Source organism: Alexandromys fortis, unplaced genomic scaffold (genome assembly GCF_014885135.2).
Source record: "Alexandromys fortis isolate MF-2015 unplaced genomic scaffold, M_Fortis_MF-2015_v1.1 scaffold_177, whole genome shotgun sequence".
Classification (NCBI taxonomy): Eukaryota; Metazoa; Chordata; class Mammalia; order Rodentia; family Cricetidae; genus Alexandromys; species Alexandromys fortis.
The window spans coordinates 1,288,102-1,309,022 of record NW_026068056.1 but is presented as its reverse complement, the minus strand read 5'-3'; the positions used below and the strand labels follow the sequence as shown (position 1 = coordinate 1,309,022).

General features: G+C 46.2%; 1 protein-coding gene across 4 annotated transcripts in view; it reads right to left on the bottom strand.

Moving 5' to 3' along the window:
- Positions 1 to 6,186: 6,186 nt before the first annotated feature.
- The window catches only part of Rbm33 (RNA binding motif protein 33), a 116,202-nt gene continuing 101,467 nt past the window's right edge, over positions 6,187 to 20,921 (bottom strand). For 2 of the 4 annotated variants that reach the window (XM_050119913.1, XM_050119915.1), the window contains 4 exons: positions 18,551 to 18,757; positions 16,223 to 16,411; positions 12,200 to 12,288; positions 6,187 to 11,861 (listed from right to left, as the gene is read on the bottom strand). In XM_050119913.1, coding sequence (XP_049975870.1) covers positions 11,813 to 11,861; positions 12,200 to 12,288; positions 16,223 to 16,411; positions 18,551 to 18,757 — 534 coding nt within the window. In that variant the 3' untranslated portion in view covers positions 6,187 to 11,812. Of the gene's footprint in view, positions 11,862 to 12,199; positions 12,289 to 16,222; positions 16,412 to 18,550; positions 18,761 to 20,921 lie in introns of all 4 variants that reach the window. The other 2 variants (XM_050119912.1, XM_050119914.1) reach the window with 1 other exon arrangement.

Below are 20,921 nucleotides of genomic sequence, written 5' to 3'. Positions count from 1 at the left end.
TGAATATGTGCTACATGCCATGGTGAGCTCATGTGCATATACCGGATAGAGGTGGGGCAAGATGTGAGCGTGTCAACAGAGGCCATCACTCACAAGCAAATCCTCCCTGGGGAGTGATTCTGAGTGGTGCTGGCCATGGAGGGCTCCTGTCTGGGGCAGCCCTGTGGCAACAGAGGGTGTGGAACCTAGCAGTTGGGGGCAGGGGTTAATAACAGCTGGGACCAGATGCAGTGAGCATCCCCTCCCCCCATTGCTGGGAGGGCCCTTTGGGAGTTCACACTCTCCCCTCCAGCTTCTTTTTTAAATTTTTTTTCTAAGATTTGTTTACTTATTTTATGTATACAAGCACTCTATCTGCATGTATGCCTGCACACCAGAAGAGGGCACCAGATCTCATTATAGATGGTTGTGAGCCACCATGTGGTTGCTGGAAATTGAACTCAGGACCTCTGGAAGAGCAGCCAGTGTTCTTAACCTCAGCCATCTCTCCAGCCCCCACTCCAACTTCTTAATGTTTCCCAGGCAGCCACATGGTGAGCAGGAAGGAGGCCATGTCCGCTTTGGACCTTTCACCCCGATCACTAGAGAAAGGCCTTGTGTCAGCTGCTGGCACTACAGGCAGCCACCAGAGCAATCCAGATAGTGGCCATAGGCAGAAAGGAGCCTCCATGGGAACGTTCTAGAGCAGTGGTTCTCAACCCTTGGGGTCGCATACCCCTTGGCGGTTAAAAATGAGTCTTTCACAGAGGTCACATGTCAGATATTTACATTATTTGCATTAGGAAGACTGAAAACAACGGCTCTAGAGTGTCATGATCTGGATATAGTGTCCCCTCAAAACATTGAAGGCTTGGTGGTCGGGGGCTTGATGCTGTGAAGAGGTCGGATCTGAGGCCACTACGCTGTGGCTTTGAAAGGCCCCATCTAAGGTTCGTAGGAGTGTGGAGCTGCCAGCTGACACCTTTGGTAAGTAATTGCTCTCTGGAGGGAGTTGCCCTCCACGGTGGATTATCCTATTCTGATAGCATTGTTGGGGAGTGGTAGAAATGAGGATGTTAGGCCTTGATGAAGGGAGGGGGTTACTGGGTACTGTCCTTGGAGCCACATATTTTCCAGCGCTCCTCGTTGCCTTGACTTCCTGGCTGTCACAAGGGAGGTGACTTTTCCCTGACCACAGCCTTCAGCCATGATGCTCTACCGCACAGGCTGCCAGCCAGGGTCTGAAACCCTAAGACCGTGAGCTCAAATCCTGCCTCTGTCACAGTGGAAGGGACAGCCTAGCCAAGAGCACTGACTTTGTTAATGAGTTACCCCAATAATGAATTAATACTGAGCAGGAGGTGGGACCTGGTTTCAGGAAACAATCATTAGGGAAATGCCTCTGAAGGGTGTTTCCCATCCCAGCTAGCCCGGTCTCCTCTTGCTCCCTCCCTCCCCACGTATATATACACATAATAAGGATGACTGAGACTCAGACCGGCTGAGCTCCCTGGAAGAAGCGGAGACTAGCTGAGCTGACTGGAAGAGGCTCAGCCCAACTGAGTCACCTGGAAGGGACACCCGCCAACCTGTTGAGCTGTCTGCAGGCTGTGCAGTGAACCCGAGGTTCCCACCCATGCTGGGGAGGGGGCTTCTGTCTTTGAGTCATTTCTGACCCTGTATGTAACCCCTCACCCACCCATATTCCTGTAAGTAACCCAATAAAACTCATTGCTTTATCAACTGGACTTCAATAGTGTCTTAGCTTGCTTTCTATTGCTTTGCTAAATTTCCACAATCAAAAGCAACTTGAGAAGAAAGGGTTTACTTCTCTTGCAGGTTACAGTTCATCATCAGGGGACGCCAGGACAGGAACCTAGAGGCAGGAACTGAAGCGGAGATCATGGAAGAGCGCTGCTACCAGCTTGTTCAGCTGGCTAGCTTCTACACTCCAGGACCACCAGCCCAGGGGCATCATCAACCATTAATCAACAAAACATCCCACAGACTTGCCTGTAGGCAATCTGAGGCAGGCATTTTCTCACTTGAGGTTCCTCTTCCCAGATAACACCAGCTTGTGTCGGGCTGATAAAAACAACAGATCCCTAGGTAGGACAGGTGGGATCTGTATTTCGGTCTGTTTCCAGTAAGCTATCGGGTGGTCAGATGTTTATTATGTCTCCCTGGAACATTGCCACACAACACCCTCTCTCATCATCCTAAGATACCTTGATCTCAGATGTCCAGCCTTCAGGATTAGGAGACAGTTAGTTTCTGATGAAGCCCCAGGCTACAGTGGGGCCCCAGGCTTCTTCTTAGCAGTTCTAGAATGCTGCGGTGACTGGTGTGCACTGCTTGACTGGACTGAGACATATCCAGTCATGTCTGTGAGAATGCCTCCAGACAAGCTTAACTGAGGAGGGAAGACCCACCCTGAAGGTGGGCAGCATTGTCCCTGGGCACCAACCCCAGACAGTAAGGACAGAAGCCTTCTCTCTGCTTCTCGAAGTCAGTTGGGAGGTAACCAGCAAGTGGCCCCATGTTGTTTACCCAACGACATCTGGGGGTGACTTTGCCATGGGTGTGATTTTCTTTCTCTGGATAAGGGTCATGCATCCTCTTGTGGGTGGCCGGAGCCAGAGCAAACCTTGTGGTTGGTTCTCATCTCCCTTGGGAGAGCGAGACAGCAGCAGCTAGACCAGAAGCGTCTTTCTTGTTCTGTATTCATGAGTTTGCTTTTCATTGTACCCCTTAATAAATTGTTAAATGGATTTTTGTGTCTCACTTCAGCCCCATGGTCCCATTGCCCAGCTAGCTCAGCTCTTGTCAGCATGGTCCTCCTCATGGACCACACTCTCAAACTGGGAGCTTCTTCTTACCTTAAGTCACTTTTATCAGATATTGTGCCACAGCAATTAGAAAAATGACACAAGGAACACAGCTTGCCTCCCCCCACTACCCACGCAGTTGATGCTCTTCCCTAGTGTGCCCCATGTGCATGCACTGCCCTTCTCTCTGGGCTGTGGCTACAGCTGTCATGGCATCGCTACCATGAGGACATTCTGTGACTGCAGTGTACCCTTCCTCCACGAGTAAGAAGCTATAGGAGAAATCTAAGTGGCTTTGGGAGCCACAAAGGACACTCTGCGAGCTGTATCACCAGCACTCACATGCCCACGAGAACCATGGGGTTTCCAAATGTGTTCCACAAGGATCTTTGTTTTCCAAATGTGTTCAGTTTCCCCAGCATGAGCAATGAACTTCCTATCATTTGTTTCCTGCAGTTAGTTACTCTCTCTGACACATGGGTTGGCGACTAGGCCCAGGGATCAGAAAGCCTGCTCTGCAGGCCTCCACACACAGCTGGGTCTGCTCCCAGGCATTCCAGTTTGTCTGCCAGAGGCTTCAACTAGTTTCCAGGGGAAGGCTTCACAGACCAGGCAATGGGGGCCAATGCATGCTATGATGCCCAATCCAGACTGCTCGAAGATTCCAGGACTCTGTAAAAATCTGCTTTGAAAAGCAGATTCACCTATCTCTACCTCCCCCACCACTGGGATTACAGATGTATGCCTTCACAGTCAGCTTTTTATGTCTATGCTGGGGACCCAAACGCAGGTCCTCATGCTTGAACAAAAAGTACTTTACTAAATCAGTCATCTCTCCCAGTCCATATCGTACTTCTCAATGTAGTATCTGGTCTCAGGTACTTTCTTTAGGGTTTCTGTTGCACTGATAACAAGAATAGTGATGGGTTGATTTGTGTGGACACGGCTGCATCTCCATTATGACGAGCTCATCATGTTGCTGCTCCCACAGAGAACAGTTTAAGCTAAATGTCCACTGTGGCCTCTTAATAAACTAGAAAATGTCTGTATCATCCATATTTTTATTTGCACAGATCTGCAAAGCTGGCTTTGATGACTTTATTCCTAACACAAACAGCCTGGCCGGGCGGTGGTGACGCATGCCTTTAATCCCAGCACTTGGGAGGCAGAGGCAGGCGGATCTCTGTGAGTTCGAGGCCAGCCTGGTCTACAAGAGCTAGTTCCAGGACAGGCTCCAAAGCCACAGAGAAACCCTGTCTCGAAAAACAAACAAAAAACAAACAAACAAACAAACAAACAAAAAACCAAAAACGGCCATAAGCACAAAAGGGTATTCAGCTTCATCAGAATGCAAATCAAAGGGGCTGGAGAGATGGCTCAGTGGTTAAGAGCATTGCCTGCTCTTCCAAAGGTCCTGAGTTCAATTCCCAGCAACCACATGGTGGCTCACAACCATCTGTAATGGGGTCTGGTGCCCTCTTCTGGCCTGCAGGCATACACACAGACAGAATATTGTATACATAATAAATAAATAAATATTTAAAAAAAAAGAATGCAAATCAAAACTACCAACATCACTGCCTACCTGACAGGACAGCTGTCTGTAAAACATGCTGGCGAGAAGCGGGTGGGAGCACCAGACGCCACTGATGAGACTGTAAGATGATGAAGCCTCTACAGAGACCAAGATAGTGGCGCCTCAAAATCTAAACAGTTACCATGTGATCCACCATTCATTGCTGGATGCACAGCCAAAATTACTGAATACAGGATTTACAGACATCTAAATGCTCATGTCCATGTCTTCACAGTAACAAAGTATAAGCTACCTGGAAGCAAGGTGTGGCTAACTAGCAGACTACAAAGGAATTCCTAAAATGATCTCCATGAATAGACCTTGACGACAAAAATGTCACAAAAGAAAAAATTCTGCATGATTCCTTAGCCATGAAATCCTTACAGCGCAGAATAGTAACTGCTGGGAGTCAGGTGTTCAGTGGGGACAGAACCAAGTTGACCAAGGATGAAGAGGGTTCTGCACCATGGCAGGGCTGCAGGTGTGAAGCGATACATCCGAGGACAGAACACATGATCACAACCACACACAAACCTAAGGATACTCTCTACTGCGTCATCAGTAACCTGTCATGCTTCCTCTTTTTTTTTCTTAGTCAGCATACTTTGACGTTTTGAGAAACAGGATTTTATTTTTACTTTATTAAAACGTTTTCTTCTTGACCAAGCCCAAGGGTTTCTGCACTTGTTAGTAAAAGAAAATGCAGTCAAATCAAACTACCATTCTCAGCAATGACTAGAAGCTGAGAACGCCCAGGTTCTCTGCAGAGCATGGTGGATCTCCACTCCAAGTGCTTCCTTTGAGTGGTCTGCCCTGTGGGCAAAGGGAACATTTTTGCAGCCTGCTCACCGGCATGACTAGAATGGGCACACTTCAGAAACATGTTTGGAATGGGTCTCTGGTCCCGTCCTCCGGCTGATGCTTGGATATATAGCCCTTTATGAACCCCGGGCTATTTTGATAGCCAAAATTTAAAAAATGACCCACAACTCGGCTATGTGGGATGTAAGGCAGGACAGGGTTTTCTTCTTGCTTAGATAACTGGAGCTTGGCCCCAAGTCCCCTCCTATTGACTGCCAACACATAGCCTTGGCCTGACAGACAAGGCATGGCTGCATGTGTACCGCCTGTCTTATCCTCACAGCCACTGGCCGATGAAGGTCTGTCTGGGTCAGGTGCAACGTGCACTCCTTCTCAAGAAAGCCAAGGAGCAGGTATGAGTACTTCTGTGCAGAAGAGTAGCTAGCCCAGACAAGGGGAGAGCTGCACAGGGTAATGGGAGAAGGGAGATGGCCTGGCCAGGATGAAACCTAGCCCCATGGCACAACACTGACTACTCTTTGGATCCATACCCAGGAGCAGTGTAAGGCTTCATTCTCAAAACAGATTGGGAATACAAGATCTGCATGGAACAAAGGTAGCAGCTGCAAGGAGGGGTGGGACAACGTGGTGCTGTGGCCGATATCTCCATGTCTCGGCTCTTGAGAGCACTGCGACAAAATATGCATTTCTTGCAAGCTGTACAATTACATATGAATGCATTACTAGTTCTAAGGAGAGATGAACTCCCCAACTTGCCCAGCAAGGTCCTGTCATCGTTTGGTCAGTTCCAAGTCCTGCAAAACAGGACAGTGGAGAGCGGTTACCTGATTTCATGGTTCCACTAAGGAAACACCTATGTTACAGCTTTGGGCTGTGCTGAGAGGCACCTCTCCCCAATCCCACCCACCCAGGACTAGTCAGTGCCCAGAACATGGTGTGGGGCCCGACAGACGCAAGAGAAAGTAAATTCTTCAGTCAGGAGAACCTCTTTAATATTTTATTGACAGACTTTTTGGTTACAGTACAGTTCAAACACATTGTTTGCTATGAAACCACACAAATGATACACAAACAATACATTTTCTTTTCACCTATGTCACTACTATTTTTCACATATACAGCCTGCAAGAGTTCCCAAGTGGTTAATGCCAAGGAAAACTGGAGTAAAGCACAGCAGTGTCACTCATATGGGAAGAGCACGTGACTGGCAGAAACAGTGAGGCCAGAAGAAAGCAAGGCGGTGTCTCGTGGTTTCTAAGCAGCCAGCGCACTTCCAGCAACATAGCCCGCACTCCAAGCTGCCTGCACAGCAGGGAGGCGCACACACATTACACGACGACGAGGGCCATATCAGCAAGGGCAGTGTAACGGCCACACGGCCACCACTTCCAAGCGAATGAGAGCACGCTACCACTAACACTGACCCACGCCCTGGGTCCTGCAAAGGTAGAGGAGTAAAAACAGAGAGGGCTGGTTAATGACATGCAGACCACAGCTGAGAGGCACTGGCATCTTTAGGCCCAGAGTCAAACTGCAAAATAACAAGCAAAAGTCAGGCTCTCCAATTCAGGTTCTGGAGGAGCACATCCCAAGGAAAGACCTGTTGAGGCAAAAGGGTTAGAGAAACTGGAGATGTGGCCCTGGTGCAGACATCCACAATGTTCCCTCCTGCCAGAGGGAACCTGACTCAATTATCAGTGGCCACTGCAAGCACGGAAACCATGGAAGTGGAGGGAGAGAGCATGCAAACAGGAGAATCGCTGGGAGGGAAACAGTGACAATACCTCAGGTGTGAAGAGGGAAGAAAGCAGAAGGTGAGGAGGGAGCCAGAGCCTTGCCAGGGCAGGGGAGTAGAGCCAAGAGTGGAGAAGAGAACACATCAGACACTCTTACAGCAAAAGGAAACCACTCTCCATCACTGCTGCATCTGCAAATTAAACAGCAAAATTAAAGCCTAGGAGGGAAGTCCTCACAGAGGACACAGCTCTGGATCCCACACCTGTGAAATGTAAAGAACGGGTGGTTATGTGCTCCTCAGGGGCCAGTCAGTGTGGTCTGGGTGCAACATGCTGTCTACAGTGTGTGTGTTCTAAGACAACAGTGCAGAATGCAAAAGGTGTTAGTCCCCAAACCAGCCTCCGCTGCACGTGTCCTTAAAATAAAAAGCAGTTTAGCAGGAAGTCATGTAAGAAGGTCAAGAGGTCTACTGTCTAGAGCACACTAAACTTCCAAACACAGAACACAATAACATGCACCTGCCCATTCCACCTGTGGGACGTGTGAGACAAAAATTATACAGGTTCTCTCTAAATCACCTGCCTTTCCCCACAAACCTTTTCAAATCAGTAAACTGAACCAGGGAGAACACTTAGAACCTCTCTCTCCCTACGGTAGGTCTAAGGGACCCACGCCCTGGATGAGAGAGAGCTGCTCAGTGCAAATGCCTGTCCTTTCAGCTGTCCTACCATCACACAACAGAAAGAGGAGATGATCAGCAGTCTCTAGGGAAGTCAGGTGAGGTGCCTTAACAAGTGCCCCTTCCTGACACTTGATACCAACAGAAGGTATACCTGGGATCCAATATGAATCAGTGGATTACTCTGGTTCCAGTACACATGGGTTTGTGTACCTAAGAAGTTAGGCATTTCAAATGACAAAACTAAATAGGTTGCAAAAAACCTTACAGAAAATCCTTAGGATTTAATAAGTCAAGGCTAATTGCCTTTCAAAGTTTATACTTAAGAATATAAAAATAACACTTGACAAATTTTAAAATTCCTAAACCATCATGGCAGTATTATTAAACATGGTAAAGTATCTAAAGACTCTCCCATAACTGAGCTAAGCTTCTAATGGCTTCCCCTATGGGGAGGGGTCTTGTTCTTGCCCACCCTGTGCCCCATTAGTTAGTTCCTTTGCAGAGTGCCTCAAGGTACAGTCTCAAATGGCCAACACCTTTCCCACTAGCTCTCCCAGGCCTTTTCTTCCTCTCTGAGAAACAAAAATAAGTGGGCAGGAGATTAAGGATGCAAAGTCAAAGCTGGGTCCAACAAGTAAGAGGCAGGAATTAAAGCTGATTCCCAGGAAGGGAAACAGCAAACAACGGAGCCGCCCTTTGTGGCCCAAAGCCTGGCACAGGGATGTGCTTACTGACTCGTTCATTTTGTCTTGGGTCAGAGGACACAGAGAAAAGAGCCTCGGAGCACCCAATAATGACCAAGAACAATACTTAGCTACTGCATAGACCTCTTGGGCTAGTGCCTTTACATCACTAGGACTTATCTTCGACTAGCATCGAAGCCAATAGTCTACATCAAGCTTACCTTCCCAATATTGCCACAAGGAGATAAAAGACAAACAAAACAAAAACCAAAAGACAGAAGACAGGTATAGTCTTTAAGCCTAGTCCTCCAAGAAAGACCCTTCAACTGGCCTACGTCACTCCAAGAATTCCCTCACATGCTCATCTGTGGGGCTCTTCGCCTTACTAAAGGACCACCCTTGGGATCCCATCGGAGGTGTACATCACTGACATTCCCATCCTTAAGACTCGCTCCTCGCCCACGGGACCATTGTCCAGTCCTCCCTCCCATGCCTTTTAGGTTCCCTGACAGCTTCTGTGAGCAGCAAAATCTTCTTCTACCTGCTTCAGGCAGAACGTTGCTGGGGGGGGGGGGGCACACCCCTGGGTGCAGGACCTAAGCTCCATCCTGATTCAGACAACCATCCCGGACCTTTGCACATCACATGAGAGCTATCCAGATGAAAATGGTCATGGAAAACCCACCTCCCATCCCATCCACCACACTCCTCCACGGCAAGGTATGGGCGCAGGACCTGCATAAGAAGCTGCCTATTTGGATTGGGGGGGGGGGTGGGCAGGGTGGAAGTTTACCTCAGAATCTCTTTTGAAAAAGAAAAGGTAAGATTTTCTCCCTCAAGAAGAGTTTCAAAATAAGGATTTAACAAATGTGGCCAAGCCAAGGGGAACACAAGGTTATGTTGAGGTAAGCAGCTAAGTGAACTCACAATCATTACAGCACAAAATAAACAAGGCAAAGAGGGAAAGTTATTTGTCCCCTCCCCCTACTCTCCACCTAAGGACAGATGCGAGACCATTCCTTCAACCTTCTGGAACTTGTGAACAAATAATACACAGATGAGGATTAATGTATTGACTTACTACCATCTTTATGAAAATCGAATGTACACAACAACAATTATGAAAGTGTCTCCATTAAACTTTGATAAGACAACAACAACAAAAAAAAAAAGAACTAACAAATAGCTAAGATGTTGCTGTTTGAGTTGAAAGCATCTCCAATAACACTTTAATCTTAAAGGTCCATATTTACACAGTATGCTAATGCTTTTCCTTCTCATTTTAAATGCATGATAAAGAAAGAACAGAGATAATGGTTGCAGCAGATCTTCCACGGGTTGAGTTCGGGTGGTGGTTTGACTTCACTGTGAGAAGTGCACTGCAAGTGGGGAACGTTCTTTCTAATTCTGCTTCTTTCACTTTCTGTGGTTTCCTTCACAGAAGTTTAAGCCTTTAAGGCTGGCCCTGCCTGGGCTGACAGTCCACACCAGGTGGATGTGTACCAAGGCCAGAGTGAGCAGCTGTTCTAAGCAGTACTTGGAGCTGGTCTCTCAGGACACTGCAATATAGAGAAAGCTAGCTCATGTGTGTAGACAGTTAAGGGACACACATGCTCCTGGATACCTCATCGCACACAAAGTGGCCCTGGGGCCTGAGGTGAAGAGTGCTGCTGATGAGGTTGTTTCCTTAAATGACTTCAATGCGTCAGTGCCTATTCAGACAAATAAAAAAAAAAATGTAGATTTGCGTTTTAAAGGCCCAGCACTCAAAACTATTTCAGAAAGAAGCAAACATCTTAAACTTCTTTTTCTGTGTCCTAATCCTCAATCTCCTACATGGCCTCTATCTTGTCCAAATAGAGCTAACATATTATCAAACTCACCAATTTAGTGAAATATCTTAACGACCCCTGTGTCTAAGAGAAATGAGTGGGAGAGACAGTGGGGTGACCAGATAGCACTTGGATGGACCGGGCAAGCTTGGTAAAGGCCCAGTGGGGCTGGCCCTCAATGCACCTGCCAGGGCTGAAGCAGAGGCATTGTGGTCAGAGGTGGCACCATAGCCACAAGGTCTTCTAGGACATCTTATAAATGCCTCACCTCAATTGCCTGGAACCCAAGTAACTACTATACTGCCCCCAGTGCTCCTTGCTAGCATATAATATCATCTCAGAATTGGTCCTATGAAGTTTCACAGGGCCTGGAATACCATTCTCCGGTTGTTAACACTGGCAACTTAATTGAGAACGTAATGTAAAACTTCAGCTGTGGAAGCCAGCTACTTCACATCCTACACCTACTCCTCATTACCCAGCGACAGTAAATGACAACAGACTTCTATTTCCCTCAGTCCTATTAAGATATGAAAGATAAAATTACAGGTATAAAATACAACTAAAAAGTCCTGAGTGTGTCCTAGTGTCATTGCCATTTTAGAGTATGTCCCAAACACTGACGCGTTCATGGGGGAAACATAGTAAGGCACTGTATTCAGTGTCTGCCCAGCATGGACTTCCATGGGATGTTTTTTTAGAAAGTGAGTCTCGCCTGGTAGAACTGACCAAAATGACTAATGTGGACAGACACACTTATCTTGGGCAGCATCAGCCCTGCTGAGAAATCCATCCCTCCACATGTGATAGAAGGGCAACCCAAAGGAAACTCAGAGCCCTGAAGGACAGTGAGGTAATCAAAGCAATGACAGCACACACTACAGAGCTAGGACATTTAAAGAGCAGAGGCCCAAGTAGGTCTGACCACCTTTCAAGCTGTGCCTCAACCTGTGCCAAGAAACTAGGCCAAGAGGGCTGCCTGTGAGGGTGACAGAGCCACTGGACCTGGAACTCCCTGCGCTTGCTTAGCTAGCACTGTGCCCACCTGAGAGTTTCTGCTGAAACAGGCAGCACTTTGGAGGTATTTACAAGAAGCAGAATTGCCACTTCCATGGCACCATTCCCAGCCACCCATCTCACACCCTGGCTTTCCAGGGCAGGTGAGTGTCAATCATAATCACTCGAATTTTTACCTTTGTTTTACCAGAGCCTGTGAGGGCTTTCTGAGATCACTCCAGTTAAGCCTGGTTGAGAACTCTTTTCTAGCCTGTACTGAAGATAAGTGCAACCATTATCAAATATTCTTTACTGTGGAAAAATCCTTGGAATTTGAGCTGGTAACATTCTTTCCTGAATCTAAGACTGTGACCAATCACATAGTAGGATCATGAAGAACAAGGTCTACATGCATTGTAAGCACTTGGAAACAAAAGAACACGAGGACAGAGTTCTGTGGACGACAGAATTCAAAGCGATCTAACACCAGACTCCAATCCCATGTCCACCAGTTTAACTCGCTTCTGGAATCACCCTGTGGCTGGTTGGCGTGCAGACAAGATGGCAAACTGCAGACTGGAGAGACCTACACTTCTGGAGATCCTGTGCCAACCTATAGCTTCCTTGAAGAAATTCCACAGTGTGTGCAGCATGAGGTCAGGGTTTCCCATTCAAGATCACTCCACTATCAGGGCCACGTTTATGTGGGACAGATCAATCATGTGCCTATGGAAATTTGGAAAAACAGTTAACACAAACTCTTGATGACAGCAATTCACCAACGTGCACAGAAGTGAAGGAGAACCTAATGAGAAAAACCCAAGGTATATGAAAGCAGAATGGGCCTTCTCCAGACAACAAAAGTAGATTACAGAAAAGATATATAGCCATGGTCTGCACCTCTATACAGTACAGCACTCCCCTCGTCCCATCGTTGTCATCCCCCCCCCCCCCCCCCCCCCCCCCCCCCCCCCCCCCCCCCCCCCCCCCCCCCCCCCCCCCCCCCCCCCCCCCCCCCCCCCCCCCCCCCCCCGCAGTTACCAACTACAGAACACAGAGGCTACCTGTGGAATTTCTGCTGAAATGCTAGTGCGTGGGCTGGCTCCTTGAACTTTGCTATGGCTTTCCGCTGCTGAGGAAGCATCTGTAAACTCTATGGGAAGAAAACAAAGACAATTAATGCCAATTGTGACATAGAATATGAGCAATTACATATTATAAATTTCTATACAAAGCAGCAGGTGAGGTTGTCACCTGAAACATGAAAACAAGCTACCTGTCCTTCATTGCCTCCCTGGGCACCTGTGCAAAGCAATGCTGCTGATTAGCTGGGGAGTAGCACGTCTACCCTCTAGTATGATATTCAGATCCCTCTCCACTCTGAGACTGACACAGGTACCCATGGGTAAAAACTCTTTCCCTATGCCTTTTGATGGTGTCCTCATCTGTCCAAAGAATGACTCTTATCCCTGGTTTACCACAGGGTAAATGGGTTATGGCCACATGGCACTGGACACATAACATATTCACCAAGTGTCCACTCTGGGTGAGGGGCTCTATGCATGGATGGCACATTGTACCCCCAGAGCTTTGGATTTTTCTCAGCTCTACATTTCTACAGATGTAGCAAACCTGGCTTGCAAGTGAGAATGCTGACAAAAGCTGCACACTGAGAAATGGCAAAACGGGATCTTAAGTCAATGCAGGCCCCAGAGCCTGTTATCTCACTGCTTTGGCTAGCTACCTTCCCAATAGTCAATGTGGCAGTGAGAAACATACTCACAAGGCTGGGCATTTCAATCTAGTCCACAGAACTACTAGAACAAACAAACATGCTAACACAAAATATGAAAATCTGGCCAGAGGCAGGAATCAGATGCCAGTTATCACTACATTATGGCTCAAACCCAGTACTTGCCTTGAAGTCATTGTCACTGAGCCACATGGGAAGGAGTGACTTTTTGTTCTCAGATACCTCAGGTTCATGGGGTAAAAACTTAATTTTCTTCTTAAAACAATTTCAGGCAAAACCTAGCAAACAGATTTCTTCAAGCAGAGGGGCCCTGAAGTTACAATGAACCTATTTTCTTGGCTCTAAGCTTTAACCTGGCTCTGCTCTCAGAACAGAGTGACTTCTGACTCACAGGTCTCAACTAGCTGCACCCTCTCCATCTGAAACTTAAACATCAGGAGCCTTACACCTCATCTATCTCTTGCTCAACCTTTCACCAGTCTCCTTTGGTCTAGAAGAGCTGGGAGAGTGTTAGGCAGTAGCATGCTAATGGAGATCAGTAGTTTCTATGGAATCACTGCCTGACCAAACACAATTCTCAGTTCTGACAGGTACTCAAGTATGGTTTACCATCACTCTCTCAAGTAAAAGGCTTGAAAGAACAAGTATCCTCTTGGCCAACACCAGTACTAAGAAAGTGAGCACTAGGTGGTGCCATACCCAAAGCACATCGACCCTACATTTCATTTTGAAATATAATTCCCCAAAGAGAAAAAACACACTGCTTCTCCTCAAAGCAGAACAACAGTGCTGGATGGAGATCTAATTCTACCACTTAACACCATTTCTTTGATATCTGTATTTAAACCTGTCAAAGTAATCAAGCACTCTTGAAATCACATTTCTATCACTTAAAAAAATTATTAAAAATTGAGTGTGTGTGTATGTGCCCAAGAAAGTCAGATGTATCAAATGTTTACAGGCAGTTGTGAGTTTACCTAATGTGAGTGCTGGGAATTGAATTCTAGTCCTCTTGAAGAGCAATATAAACTCTTAACTGCTGAGCCATTAAAAGTGCTCAGTCACTTCTTTACCCATTAAACACTACCAGACCTTGTTTTGTTTGGTTGCTATACGCCTTTAATCCAGAACTTGGGAGGCAGAGGCAGTTGGATCTCTGGGTTCAAGACCAGGCTGGTGTATAGAGTGAGTTCTAGGACAACCAGGGTCACACAGAGAAACCCTGTCCTGAAAAGCCAAATGAAAGAAGAAAGGGAGGGGAGGGGAAGAGAAGGGAGAGAGGGAGGGAGGAGGAGGAGGAGGAGGAGGAGGAGGAGGAGGAGGAGGAGGAGGAGGAGGAGAAGGAGAAGGAGAAGAAAAGTAATTTACAGGTGCTGAGAAAATCCACACAATCCTACTCAAAACCATCCCACTGACCTAAGACCAGAAGGAGTCCAACTGCTCTGCTTCCAGGGTGAATAGGCCTTGGCCCATCAGTTCCTCAGGGACTCCCAGAGTGTCACATAGCACTGAAGCTTCTAACTCATCTAAAGGGTAGGCATGTCACTGGTGTAACCTAGGAAACTCTCCATTGGCTCTCAGGCCTTCCTCTCTAACACATGCCATTTATCAACAGCAGCATCTCTTCTGCTTGGGACTGGGGATGGCCACAATCAACTTCATTTAAAACACAATTATTCTGATTGTTTTCAGAACACACACACACACACACACACACACAAAGAGGCAAATAAAAGGAGGGGAAAGCCACTTAAGAGGTTTATATTAATCAAAGTACAAAACTTATTGTATGAGACAAGTAAGACAGAGGTCACATTGTTTCAACTATTTATCTCCAGGCAGCCTGTGAGTCCCACTGGACCATCTGCTGGGGATAACCAGAGTAAAGAGAATACCCAGGATTGCTTATGGTGAAGCCAGGGCACATGGCAACAGTGCTACAGCTGCCCTCACACTTAGGGCATAGATTCTGGAAAGTGAGAATACACACAAGACCCATTTAGCAAGCCTTCATTTAGCAAGCATCTGAAGCCATGGTGCAGGCTCTAGTGTTGGAATCTGGGCTATTATGTGAACCAGAATTTTCAATTATTATTTTGTCTCACATGATAATACATCTACAATTCTCTATTATTAATTCTGTTTCTACAAATAAACCATGCTACAATCAACTACTCAGAAAGCATCTATCCCCTTTTAGACAGTCTCAATATGTACCCCCAGATGGCCTCAAACTCGTGCTCCTTCTGTGTGAGTTTCTCAGTGTTGAGATTACAGGTGTGCACCACTATAGTGGCTAAAACCACCTACCCTTAAAGACAAAGCGTTACCAACACCTGGTACACGTGGGAGCCAAAGTCTGAAGGTTAACTTCTCAATAATAAATATTAAATTAAATCTAACAGCTTCTCAAGAATCCCATAATGAAGATGGCTATCATTAAACTCAAATACCTAAACACTAGGCTCAGTTTTAGAAGGCTTTCTCATCTATTCACTTTAAGACCTCTTAATAGTAAACAGGAAACATCTGTTTGGGACAGGATTTTTCTTGCTATATAATCTTAGCCCAGAACCTGTTATGTAGAATAGGCTGGGCTCAAACTCACAGAGGTCCTCCTGCCTCTGCCTCCCAAATGCTGGGATTAAAGGCCTGAGCCACTACACCTATATGTAAATGGAGGTCGGAAACACCTTAGTCAAGAACTAAAGTAAAAGTAGGCCCTTCATTCTGCTCAGAAATGTAACATTCTCTGGGTAACTTGCATTTTTCACTGGCCAGGCATGACTCTGAAGACCACCTGCAGAAGAGAATGCAGGGTAAACTTGTCTATAGCAGACATGGGATGATGTCTGTCTCCATCCTTCACACCACTGGTAACAAGCTCAGACCTGAAGCATCAGACTCTGTCATTTGAAAGGACATGACAATAAAGTACAAGTAACTGCTGCATGTGTCCTGTAGATACTAAAATGAGCATCAGAATTGTGACTATGTGAGAGAGCTTCAGAAAAATAAGACAAAGTAGCTAATTATTTAAAATTCTAAGAAATTATCACAAGTAAAATGTGATTTGAGAAAAAGGATAGGTATGTGTACACATGTGAACTTCAGAGACAGATTTCAAAGGATAATATGTTCTACTAGAGCACTACTTCTTAAACTTTGAAAATGAGAATCTGAACTCGGTATGAGGCAAGCATCAGCACCTTTCTTCTCCAGTACCATCTTAATACAATGTAACCCACAAGGGCCCACTGTGCTCACGTATGACACAGCAGTTTTATCTGGAGAGATGACTCACTGGCATCGTCACCACCTGCAGGAAACCCACCTGGATTGGCCCCACAGACATCAGCAGGCTCTTCAGCTGGGCATCAGTGGTGGATGAGGAGAGTCCTTCCACAGACACCACACAGGGCTGTGGTTTGCATTCCACCACTCGAAGGTTCTGCTTATTTGGCATTAGGCGCCCTCGGCCCATGGGACCTGCTACTCCTCGGCCTCGTCCATGCATGATGGCCTGGTAATGACAAAGAAGATGTATTCTGATACCCAAGTAGATTCTTCCTGTAGTAGCTAATAAAGTACAAAGCAAGCATGTGCCCAGGGTCCATGAGGACATGCTATGAGTCACAGAACCTTCTGTGTGTTAATCAAACGTTAAAGAGTGGCCTAATAGCTAACTGAAGCAACACCAGCAAGTACAATGAGGCTAAGATGGAAGCCCAGAGTTCTGAAGCTATAACTGGGAGGGATTCTGGTGCTACTTTCATTCATGATACAAACACTGTAAGGATACAGGCACTGGCTGCCATTAGCACACCGGGGAGGGGGGGGCGGGGGGGGGGCCACAGAACCCATCTTAACTGCCCCAAGCACACAACTTTTCCCACCATGGCAAAGGCTAATGGACACATGGTATACACAGTGCTAGCCTGCTAACATCAATAATGTGTCACACACAACAAGTTATATTCACCCTTTGAAACAGGACTTCACCTGGTCTTCTGTGACAATCACCTCCAGAGCTCTTACATAATCATATACCAAAAAGGGGTAAAAGAACCTCAAAAGCACCATTTTTCAAAGCCACCCAAGGGTCGGAACTACAATGAAGAGCCTTTAAAAAGAGATATCTGGCATTTCCAGTATTTTCAACTAGTACAATAATTAAAAAGAGACGGCCTAATTCTGCAGTTATCTAACTAGGAATGCAGAGACAATGGAACTGAAGCACACTGGACCTCACCCATGTCCTACCCTAATTCTGTACCAGCGTTTGGTTAAAAGGAACAATTCAGCAAAAGCTGCCACCTCATAAGAAAAGGTAGAAAGCCATAGCTGATGCCTAGGATATGCAATGCTACCACAAGTATGGAGCTCTAGAGGAATACAAGTAGAGGTTCATCTACAGAAGGTCACCACTACTGCTGTGAGACAAGCTGTGGAGAAGTGGAGACTGTTCCAGGTCTCACACAGGAGACAACTCAAAAGTGAATGAACCAGCCTTCTGCTTTCATTACAGGAAGTCACAATATAAACACTCTTGTACAAATTTCAGCCAGATAGTAGGTTTTGCCATAATTATCTTATAAAAGCCTCACAATAGCTCTAACAAGTGAGAAACCCCACTGGCCTCTTAAAGGAGAGCTAAGAGGGCTGAGGGTGGGTGAAGCATCTCTAGTATACCCGCATGTAATTTTCTAAAGTTATGTTCTTAATGCAGCCAGGGGTTAGGTCTGAAATGCAGCCTGGAACAAGCTGTGAGATCAACCATTTTATTGCTGGATTTATCACTAATATGTGCACATCTGGCCTGCTGTAGCAGCAGAGTCATCTACTGACAGGACACACAAGGTGAAATGGAATATTGCATGAGTAGACCCCACATCTGAAGAGGGGCAGCGCCAGCACCAGGCTCCCTCTGCCTGGCCTCACCTGTTCCTTAGACATGGATGACTTTGTATCCATCTGCTTTGGAAAAGTAGAAGGTTGCCTTTCCCCCAGAAACTGAGGACGAGTACACTGTTACTGCGCTGCCTGCAACATGACTAGACTGGCCTCCTCAAGAAGGGTAAGGAGTCCACAGATAGGCTGGGCCCAAAGGAAATGACCTTCATTCACCTTCATACCCCCACAGGACTTTGTCTCTATTCTTTTAAAGATTTATTTATTTATTATGTATACAACATTCCTTCCGTGTATGCTTGCATGCCAAAAGAGGGCACCAGATCTCATTATAGTTGCTGGGAATTGAACTCAGGACCTCTGGAAGAGCAGTCCGTGCTCTTAACCTCTGAGTCATCTCTCCAGCCCCCTTTGTCTATATTCTTGAGCTGATGGGTAATTACAGGCAGGAAGGGCACAGTCCTAGTTCTCCATTTAGGGACATCTCTGGGGTCAAGTGGGTAGAAGGAACACAGGAGCCCAGTACTGTCTGTACAGTACAGTGGTATTCAGATGTACAGGACAGCCACACTCTCTAGTTGTACCACCGAGGAAATGACTAGAGGGAAGGCTTTCTAAACCAGGACTAAGAAAACAATGGCTCGTTTACCACTGTGAACATTAGCAAATGCCAGAAAAACCACCTAACTCCAACTTCTTTCAGCCAGTGACCAGGAAACTTATAGGAGGCAGGACCCTTCCAATTCAGTACCTTCTTGGCTGGGTGAATCCCTTGGATGCTTTTGATCCCTGGAGAAATAGCCGGGTACATGTGTGGCCCCACAGGCAGGTGCTGGGGCTGCTGAGGACCCCCCTTGGTCAGCGTCACCTTGCGAGCAGGCTGCTGTCTCATGTCCGGAGGCTGGGGAAGCCGCTGGGGCTGGCTCTCTGTGTGAGAAAAGCCATCGCTCTCTCCTCCCTGCTGAAATCAACAAGGTAGCAGGAGGATCAGTGTCTGCTCAACATTCTGGCCATGCACTGGCGCCCACCGCGATTGCTGACCGAAACAGAACCTTTCAGACATAAATAATACCAAAGCTGCGTTTTCCCTGGAGCCAGTAGGGAAACTTCTCATTGGGCAGTGGTTAAGGTTTTAGATACAGTATTTTTGAAATTTAAAATGTTAAGTTTTCTATTAATGAATATATCTATTTAAATGAGCTGCAATGAACACAGGTACTACCTAATTTGTACTGGTTAAATTGTAAAACTACTTCATTTTTTATTACCAAGAACACTTTTGTTGAAAACTGATAGTGTGTACAGGTAGTGGTCTTAAAACTTTGTAGATGCTGCTCAAACCCACCACAATGGGGAAGCTGCCTGGCTCCAGTGTCTGTTGCAGGAGACTCCCATTTGAGGATATATACCACCAGCAGGTTTCATAGTGAGTGAATGTCAGAGAAGTAGCATATGTGCTGGGCTAAGAGCTTTGGAAACATTCACAACCTGTTCCTCCTACTCCAATCTCAATTGCTCCTGACTATAAAGACCATGAGGAATGCCTGTGAGGCATGCCCACATCAAGCTGGCATCTGAGTCTACTGTACTACCAAGGAGCCTGTGGGCGAGACCTATGGGCAATGGGCAATCTGCAGTTTTCAGCACGTTTCAAAGAATGACTGGTGGGCGGGACAGAAAGAACAGATGAAAAGAATTCTGCCCTGTTACAATGCAATCTTAGTAGAAATGAATGCTGGGCCTTGAGAAGCGGCACTAAACTTGTACTCCTCCTGACCTAAAGAGGCATATATCAGCTGGTGGTTGATAACTTTTCCACACAGGTTGCACAGTCATGAAAGTAATGGGTGGTGACTTAGCAAATGATTTCAAAAGAAGTACATGTCTATATCCATCTCCAATTCCCACTCTGCTGTAGGTGGATTGTAGTTTATCCCCACCAAAACCACGCTGAAGTTTAATTGTCAGTGCAGGCCTCACTCAGAGGAATTTTGGTCAAAGGGGCTGCACCCTTATGAACTGATTAATGTGATTCTGTGAGAATGGATTAGATATGCCACTAGCTATCAAAAAGCACCTGGCTTCTTATATCCTCCTCTCTTCTGCAAGCACCTGTCTGACTTTCCTCCATGAGGCCCTCATCAGAATTTGGATCCTGGTACCATGCTCTGAAACTTCCCAACCGGGAGAATCAAGAACCAAAATAACCTCTTCTATATCCAGCATCTGGTATTTTGTTATAACCAAGACTTAGAAAACCTCCAAATTTATCTTTTAAAAACAAGCTAATGGACAAACGGGCTTTCAAGGAAAAGCAACTAATGTGGTGTGGGAAGTCCTTCTGCATATGTGTTGCATTTATTGGTTAGTGAATAAAGAGAAGCTGCTTCGGCCTGTGATAGGGCAAAATACAACTAGGCGGAGAAAACTAAACTGAATGCTGGGATAAAGAAGGCAGAGTCAAGTGAAACACCATGTAGCCACCTGAAGGGAAAGACAGGAGCTGTCAGCCGGAACCTTGCCAGTAGGCAACAAACCTCATGGCAAATATAAATAATGGAATGGGTTAATTCTAGATGTTAAGAGCTAGCTAGCAATACGCTTAAGTGACTGGCCAAGCAGTGATTTAAATAATATAGTTTCTATGTGATTATTTCAGGAGTCTGGGCAGCCAGGAAACAAACAAGTGGCCTCCTACTACACCAATGTAATTATAACCCAAGGAAAAAAAAAAGCTTAAAACTGTTACAAGGAGACAGAGCTTTGGCTGACTGCAGCATGCAGAAACTGCCAAGTCTGGTCTCTCCAAAACTTCACAGATTTGCTAAATAATCATTTGGAATCAACACTGAAACAGGTGACAGAGTACTGCTTTCCAGGACTGCATGTGTGTGCGCTGCCGCCACCTTTCTTTCCTCGACCCATGGACCCACAAGCTTCTAGGGCTGTGGTCCAGTTTGAAGGCTGAAAAAGTCAGTCCAGGCACTTTCCTCAGCGTGCCTGTAGGCTGGGGGAGAAAGTTGATCTGAAGGGCTGTGCTAAGCTAAGCAGTACCTGTCTAGCACTAAGGAAGTCATGCTAAGAACTAATAATAAAAAAGAAAACATGTAAAGCAGATATAT